Source organism: Sapajus apella, unplaced genomic scaffold (assembly GCF_009761245.1).
Source record: "Sapajus apella isolate SASKATOON/1434 unplaced genomic scaffold, GSC_monkey_1.0 scaffold5, whole genome shotgun sequence".
Taxonomy (NCBI): domain Eukaryota; kingdom Metazoa; phylum Chordata; class Mammalia; order Primates; family Cebidae; genus Sapajus; species Sapajus apella.
Genome location: NW_022436945.1, coordinates 14,427,083 through 14,435,603, shown reverse-complemented (window position 1 = coordinate 14,435,603; position 8,521 = coordinate 14,427,083). Strand labels below are relative to the sequence as shown.

At 46.7% G+C, this 8,521-nt stretch overlaps 1 protein-coding gene across 2 annotated transcripts in view; it reads right to left on the bottom strand.

The window, feature by feature from the left end:
- SOD3 (superoxide dismutase 3) overlaps positions 1 to 2,707 on the bottom strand; it is a 5,520-nt gene extending 2,813 nt beyond the window's left edge. Inside the window, exon 1 of one of the 2 annotated variants that reach the window (XM_032273491.1) lies at positions 2,422 to 2,707. In XM_032273491.1, coding sequence (XP_032129382.1) covers positions 2,422 to 2,688 — 267 coding nt within the window. In that variant the 5' untranslated portion in view covers positions 2,689 to 2,707. The remainder of the gene's footprint in view (positions 1 to 2,421) is intronic. The other variant, XM_032273488.1, reaches the window with a different exon arrangement.
- Positions 2,708 to 8,521: the final 5,814 nt, after the last annotated feature.

Below are 8,521 nucleotides of genomic sequence, written 5' to 3'. Positions count from 1 at the left end.
GAAGGAAGGAAGGAAGGAAGGAAGGAAGGAAGGAAGGAAGGAAGGAAAAAATTAATTCTGGTGTCATAAAAGATACCGGGGCCCAGCCAGGAATTATAAAGTGTAAAGTCAGGTACAGATTTGAATCCCAATTCCAACCTATACTAACTGTGATTTCATGGGGTTACTGATGCTCTTTTAGCTTCAGGTTCCCTACGTGTAAAATAAGGCCAGCCAAACCACCGAGGTATGTCCAGAGGGATTGATCCAGAGGGACTGATGCTGCCTCCACAGAGCTGCCTTGAAGGTCAGCTGCATTTCCAACGCCAAACTGGTGCCATTTAAAAACTCCAAGACTGAGTAGATATGCTTTATATAACCGTCTCAGAGAGGCGGTTTAGTGTGGTGATTAAAGGGATGGATTCTAGAACTCACCTCATGAATCCAAAGCCTGGCACTGCCACTTACTCTAAGTATTAGCTGTTATCATTTTTATTGCTGACTAGCAGAGGAAATGCTGGACTGCAGACTGTAGACTGCCTTCTCCTCTGTGAACCTTAGTTTTCTCATCTGCAAATAGAGTACTAATACAGGCTTTAGACTACAGAGGCTTGCTCTGAGTCTTAAAAGAGATGATTCAAATGGCTAAAACTTATTGAACACAGGTGCCAGACACTGTTAAAAGCACTGTGCATGGGTTCATTCATTGCATCCTCACAAGATCATTATTCACTGTTATCCCCATTCTAAAGCATGGGAAACTGAGGCACAGAAAGGCATGTGTTCTGCCCAAGGTGACACGTTCAATAAGGAGCTAAAGGCAAGATATGAAAGTGTGTGTCTGCTCGAAGCCCAGGGTTTAGGCACCACACTGCATATCTCTCCTCTAGGGCACTTAGCACAGAACCCGGCACAAAGAAAGTTCTCAGTACATGGCAGCTCTTAGCGATCAGAGAGAAGCTGCTGGTAGAGATTTTAGGACCATTAGCTAAGAGATGCTATGGACACTGTGGGAGGAGGAGTTTCCCTAGAAAGGCTCCAAGAAGTATCCAGAAAGAGGGAGAAGCAGAGAAAACAATGTCCAAGGACTCACCTAAATGACATGGCCCAATGTGGTGCTACCACCCCAAAGACCCGGGAGTAGGCGGGAAATGGGGCAACTTTCCTACCAGACCTGGACCCGAAGTTCCCCATCATCAAAGATACCTCCTCCTAAGACAGCCCTGCCACTCAGAAAGGCTCTGCTGCTTACAGAGTTCTTCCCTAAAAGTGTAGAGCAAAACCAGATTGTTCTGGGTGTGTCCGTGAGCTTTCTTTTTCAAGAATGCTTGAGTAATAAACATTTTGAGGAGATGAAGAAGAGCCAGGCATGGTGGCTCATGCCTGTGATCCCAGCACTTTGGGAGGCTGAAGCAGGAGGATCACTTGAGTCCAGGAGTTTGAGACCAGCCTGGGCAACATAGGGAGACCCTTGTCTCTACCAAAAAAAACCAAAAAAATTAGCTGGGTGTGGTGGCATGTGCCTGTAGTTTCAGTTCCTCAGGAGGCTGAGGTGGGAGGATTGCTTGAGCCCAGGAGGTGGCGGCTGCAGGTGGAGGCTGCAGTGAGCCGTGATTATAATCATGCCAGTACATTCCAGCCTGGGCGACAGAATGAGACCATGTCAAATAAATAAATAAATAAAATAAGAAGAAGGAGGAGGAGGAGGAAGAAGAGCAAAAAAAATTCTCCCTCAAACCCAGGTAAAGTCTGACTTCTTGTTTTTAAGTTTTTGACAACTCTTCCCCTGGAGACACCTTCATTCTTCTCCCACAGCCTTCTGCTCAGTTGGAGCCTTTTGAAGGCCTCCTTTGTACATGGATCTGGAGAGGAGGACAGGGTTATCAGAGAAAGGCGACAGGGGCCCTTATCAGGGGCCTTATCCTGAACCAAATGGAGGCACCAAGCCTTTATCTCCTTACTGCATTTGGAACTGAAAAGAACCTGCCCCTCTCGAGCCTTGGGTGTGTTCCATCGCTGGCTCACTCCTAGAAGTAACTCTCGTTGGGAGCCTGAGCTGAGCAGGCCTTCTCTGCTTTCCTGAGGAAAGGCTTTTTACAGTACCTGCTGTCCCATCGTCTCTCCTGACACCCAAGCCACGTAACATCTAGAGAGGCCCCCTTTCTCGTCCCTCCAGATTCCTTTTTCCCAACACTAAAGTCCTCTTGGACTGTCTTTGCCGTTCCACAGGAGGAACGATTTCTTCCTGCGCAGTGCCCGCGTCTCCCCCCACTCCACCTCCCCACTGACTGCGCAGCGCAGCCAGGCCTTTCCCTAAGTGCCTTTCCCTCCCAAGATGATCATCCCATTTGTTCCCAAGAAGAGGCCCGTGGCCCCAACCCAGCTTGAGACTCGATAAGCGCACTCCGTGAAGAACAAAATCAGCCTCAACTTAGCACCCACCTTTCCAGCTCCTCCAAGAGAGCTTCCTCTCCTGAAAAGAGAGCTGCACCCAGCCGGCCAGGAACGCTGGCTGTCCCCGGAGCTTGGGCTGCTAGCGCCCGGTGCAGCAGGCCAGCCCAGGGGAGTGGTCAGCCTGATGGAGGCGGGTCGTTGGGCCGGTCGAGGGAGGAAAAGCAGGCCGGACTGCCCCTCGTTGTAGAATCGCTTAGCCACCTCCTTCTCCTCCTCCTCCTCCTCCTCTGTCCCCACCTCCCCTGCCCCTCCCATTTCTGAGTTGCCTGGCCAAGGATTCCTTTCCGTGACTTCACCGGCCTGTAGCCAGTGACCTTCAGCACACAGCAGGGGAATAAAAATGAGAAAGAAAATCGCCTTTTTGGAGAGGTGGACAATGACCTCTTTATTGAGAGGCCCTTTGCTTTTCTCTAAGTCAATAACTTACTGACTTATTTTTGCTGCATGGAAATGAGCACCATGCAAATGTGCGTGGCAGGTGCTCTGGAGCTGCGCTGTCGTGCCTGCGAGAGCAGAGCAGCAGGTGGGTCGTGATGACACACTCAGGCTGCAGAGTCCCAGGCTTGTCACTTCCTATCTGTGTTCCCCTGCAGCGGCTGCACCACTCCCTGCGCCTCCTTTTCATCATCTCTAAAATGGGGGTGTGATGCTGTCCATCCCCGCAACAGCGTGAAGATGCAATGAGATCGTCACTCACCAGTGAGAACACAGTGCCTGGCACTAGCCACACTCATAATCTGCCATGGTTGTTACCGTTGTTATGAAAGAGATGAGGAGTCTTTTGAAAGAATGTGTGGTCTGGGAGAAGTGGAGTGTTTTCCTCCCAATGTCCTTTCTTCTTTGGCTGCTGTGAACTTCCCTCAATCATAGAAGCCCTTTCCGAAAATAGAAGCTCTTCTTTCCCAGAAAAGCCCATGTGGGCAAAATCAGGCAGCCTGCTAGTTGGCCTCCATCCTCCTGCGTTCCTTCAACAAATATTTATTAGGTGCCCATCCATTCCAGGCACCATGCTGTGTGCCAGGCACCCAGAGCTACATGAGTCGGCCTTGGGGGTTCATTCTCTGGAGACGGAGACAGCTATGTCAATAGATGCATCCATTACAGAGTGGGGAGCGTAGCAACGGATGAATGAAGAGGGCCTCCTGAGGTCCGAAACACTCATTTTGATGGCAGGAAAGCTTGTAAAAAAATCTAAATCTCTGGACCCCGCCCCAGGCTGGGTGAATTAGTTACCAGCAAGGGCTTCCTAGATTCATCTTGGAAGAACTCAAACTAATGATCTTTAACCAGGGGCAGGTGTTCTGTGAGATAAGGAGACTTCCCAGAAATCGGAGACTCCAGCCCTACCGCCCTATCGTCCTTCCTTCTGACCCGCTGAGAACTCAGGCACCAGCAGCTCGATCTTCAGCTCTGCATTCTGTTGGTGGGCGTAGTTGTCCACGACTAATGAGTTTTCAGAGTTCCAGATGCCACCCACCACCCCACCCCCACCCTGCAACATTCTGGTTGCTTATTGTGAAAGCTTCATCACATTTTTAGAACATTTATATTTTCATTCAGTTCTTGAAATTGTAATCATATACATGCATGGCTACTATTATAAATGGCGCTTTCTTCACTTAGCCTAATTTTATTTCTCTTAAGGTCTAAGAAAGCATGTCTCCATTCTGGTATTCTAGGATTGATGCTAAAACCGAGATTTACTTCCATTTTGATGGCATCCTAGAGGAAATTTGCCTTTTTCTCACCCCCTACCATTGCAACACTCATTCCCTCTTCCTTTGCTAATGGCATCCCAGTTTCCTTCTGAGAATCTATACTTTCAGTTCAGCAGGTGATGTTGACTTCATCTCCTGCTCCAGAGGTAGGATTGTGGCTTAGGTTTGATAAATCATACTATCGCATTGGTTCAGGGATGATCCACCTTCAGAGCCAAGGAGATGCAATGCCACTTTCACTGGGACTGTTGGAAGAGATGCGTGCTCTTTCTCACTGGACTTGAAACTGGAGAAAAAAGCCTGGAGTTATTGCTACCAACATGTTCCACTAAGGGAGACACTGTCTGTGGATAAGGCCCATGCAGAAGGCAATGGAATAAAAGTAGAGTGAGAGCTTGGGACAGTGCCACCTGCATGTGTAGTCCCAGCTACTAGGAAGGCTGAGGCAGAAAGAGTGCTTGAACCCAGGAATTCAACACTATGGTGTGCTATGATCACTTCTGTGATCAGCCACTGCATCCCAGCCTGGGCAACGTAGGGAGAACCTGCCTCAAAAAACAAAAAATCAGAGTGAAATCTGAGCCCACTGTCAGTGTTTGAGCTTCTCACTTAGCCATACTCGATACTCTATTTTTTTTCTCTTTTTTTTGAGACAGAGTCTTGATCTGTTGCCCAGGCTGGAGTGCAGTGGCACGATCTCGGCTCACTGTAGCCCCGGGCTCCCAGGTTCCAGCAATTCTCCTGCCTCAGCCTCCTGGGTAGCTGGGATTATAGGCATATGACAGCACGCCTGGCTAACTTTTGTAATTTTGGTAGAGACAGGGTTTCGCCATGTTTGCCAGGCTGGTCTCAAACTCGTGACCTCAGGGGATCTGCCCACCCCGGCCTCCCAAAGTGCTGGGATTATAGGCATGAGCCACCATGGCAAGCCTCACGTTCTGTTTTCATTACATGAGTCAATACATTCTTATTTTGCTTAAGGTGTTTGGGTTGAGTTTTCTGAAGTCGCAACTGAATGCTTTCTGAAGCACTTTCTCATATGGTATCATATTTAATGCTTGCAATAATTTTTGTGGGGTGGATATTAAACTTCGTTTATAAGAAAATAAGGTCCAGTAAGAAAAGGTAATGGACTCCAGGTTAGAGAGCTAGAAAATGGCAAAGTCAAGATTTAACCCTAGGACTTCGATTCCTAAGCTTGGACTCTTAGTCATTATGCTTTACTACTACCTAACCTAATGCAAAGATGAAAGCAAAATTAGAAGCAAGTAAGAGAGGAGTCAGAGGCGTTCACATTTCACAGTGATCTCCGTAACATCAGTGACTGCCACGCAAGCGAGACCCTGGACCATTGACCTCTTATTATTTTCGTACTTGTAAATGTAGGCTACACTGGAAAGTCAGATGAGCATTGTCAAGCAGCGGTTTGAGGAAAGACATGGAAAAGCACTCCTCCTACCCATGTGGAAGAGCTCTCTGCTAGAGAACTTCGAACGTTTTGTGCAGGAATACGAGTATACGAGTTGTAAATAGCCTTCTTTTCCTGTGTTCAGAAAACTGATACAATTAAATTCAGGAAATAGAGTGATTACCCTGAGGAGAAAATTTTTGAAAACAATTAAAGTTTCAGGTTAACCTTCCTAGAAAGCCAGGTTTTGTGTGATTACTGTTTACCCAACCAGATAACTTCAAATACGCCTGAAAAAACTTACAGTATGTTTTGCCTGCCCGGGGTTCTCCCAGAAGCTCCCCTGGGAAGTTAAAGTAAAACTGGGGAACTGCATAGTTCAGTCTTGGATCTTCTCATTTTATCTAGACACATCTGGGTAACGGGAAAAGGGGATCCTCACTGGCAGGGTAGGCAGGGAGAAAAGAAGCATCATTATTATGAATAGAAATAAGATAGCAGGCCAGACACGGTGGCTCACATCTGCAATCTCAGCAATTTGGGAGGCTGAGGCAGGAAGATTACTTGAGGTAAGGTCAGCCTAGGCACCATACAAGACCCCCAACTCTACAAAACATTTTTTAAAATTAACCGGGCATGCTGGCACACGCCTGTGGTCCAAACTCCTCAGGAGGCTGATGTGGGAGGATAGCTGGAGCTCAGGAGGTAGAGGCTGCCGTAAGCTATGATTGTGCCGCTGCGCTCCAGCCTGGGCGACGGAGCAAGACCCTGTCTCAAATAAAGGAAGGGAAATAATCACATCTAACATTTACTAAGTGCCTCTTCTGTACCATGGACGTGCACCCTTTATGTACACCTCTTCATTTGTATTATTAGTCCTGTTCCTCAGTGAAGAGGAGAGATGGTGCGCTGTTCCATGCCCCCCCATTCTGGCACATTTGCTTTCACTGTTAACATGTCAACCCTCCCCCTTAAATGCTGGGACAGTGTGTATGAAGGAGAAGGTAATGAAAACCAGTCAGAACCAGTAATTTCTCAACAGGTTACACATGAGGCCACATGGAGAGAATGACCAGTGGTAGAACACAGAATAAATGTCTTTTCTGATCCAAAGGTGAGTGTGTGTAAAATATTCTCAGGAAAACAACCAGAGTTAAATCCCTTCACACTGCGTTCTTCAGGAACTCGGACTCTCCCTCCAGTTCTACTCGCTGTCCCATGCCCATGAGAAAACTTGGGCCAATTCTGTTTTGTCTTAGGGAAGCGAGACAGCATGGCTCAGCTACGCCCAGGAATGGCAATAATAGTAACAATGATAGCAGCATCATAACTTGATAGCAAATCCAATTTAATGTTTATTTCCTCAAAGTAATGTCGTGGTACACTCTACTTGGGAAAAAAAGACTTTTCCAGCTTATATTATATTTATTTAACATTCACTGGGCTCAACAGCCATATTCGCCCTGATTCTTACTCTCTCTTTCCCAAGAAGCTGAAAAGCCAGGCATTTGCTTTCCCAGAATCCCTTTCATCTGGCATTGGTCATGTGACCCAGCATATTGCCTATGAGACATAACCAGATGTGCCTTTGGAAAAGCTTTTTCTTTCTGTATAAAAGGCAGAAATGGCTGGTGCTTTCCCCCTTCCTTTTGCCTAAAATGTGGGTGTGATGCCAGCAATGTGGTAGCTACTTTGGGTCCATGCAATGACAAGAATGAGAACATAATGCCAACATGCCCAGCATGGCAAAAGGGAAGGATGGGAAGAACCTAGGTCATCAAAGACCTCACTGAACACCTTAACCAACACCTGTACACGTCTAATCTTTCTTGTAATAGAAGAAAATTAGCCTCAACACATTCTATTGTTAATGGGTTTCTGTTACTAGCAGCCACATTTATGCTCAACTGATGCGATTATGTACCAGACCCTATACTGGGCAACATGACTATGAAGATGTAGAAATCACAGCCTCAATTCAAGGGACCCATAGTCTATTTGGAGAGACATATGTGCAAGTGAGCATAGAATCTTCCCAGTGTCATGCTCTTATTTTATAGGTGGAAACCAAGATCTAAAATGGTTAACTGATTATTCCATTGTCATCCCCATGAGATGAAGAGGAAGCACTTGAAGGCTTTTAGGCTGCTGACCTTCAATCTCACTAGTTCCAAGGCTCCATTGGCCATCTCTTCACCTGTCGCCTGCTTACCCTGTCACACATAGACACTGCAAATTCACCATGAGGAAGAAGTACTCTCCCCAGTCTGAAAGCCAGCTTGGCCCAGCTCCTTTCCTCCATGCTCCCAGAATGAATAAACTAATAGAAAAGATGGGCAGAAAATCTCAAAGGAGCTGTGCATAATGCACAAACACTGTCACATGTACAGAATAGAATCTGAGGAGGGAGGTTAAACAGACTACACTTAGAATTTCAGAAAATTGTTAGAAGGACATGTAGAGGGAAGAGAGATCCTCTTGACTCAGACTTTATTTTAGAAAAATAATTAGGAATTCTAAATGCTGACAGGATTCAAAAAGCCTCAGATCCAAGGCTTAGGGAAGAAAATAGGGCAGCAGCCATGTGTCTCACTCGGAAAAGAATCCAGGATGGTTCTGGCCAATCTTAAGGGATGATTTGAAATGAAGTGGGTCATAGCTTCCATCACAGTCCCCAAATCACCATCACCCACCAAGTTCGCCTAAAGAGGAGCAGCTACAGGAGAACCAGCATCTGGAAGATTAGAAGATTCTGTGTTGTAGCTCTAGTAATAGATGTTGAATTTCACTTCACAGAAATTTGGAGCAGTCGTATAAAGCAGCCCACCTCCTCATAGTGTTCTGGGCCATGGCCTAGCTGTGCAGACTCCATCTTGCCCTTCTAGAGAATACAGAAGGAATACGGTTGAGTCTTAAGACATCTCTGCACAGAAGGGATGTAATACAGGTTTAGCATCCTTCA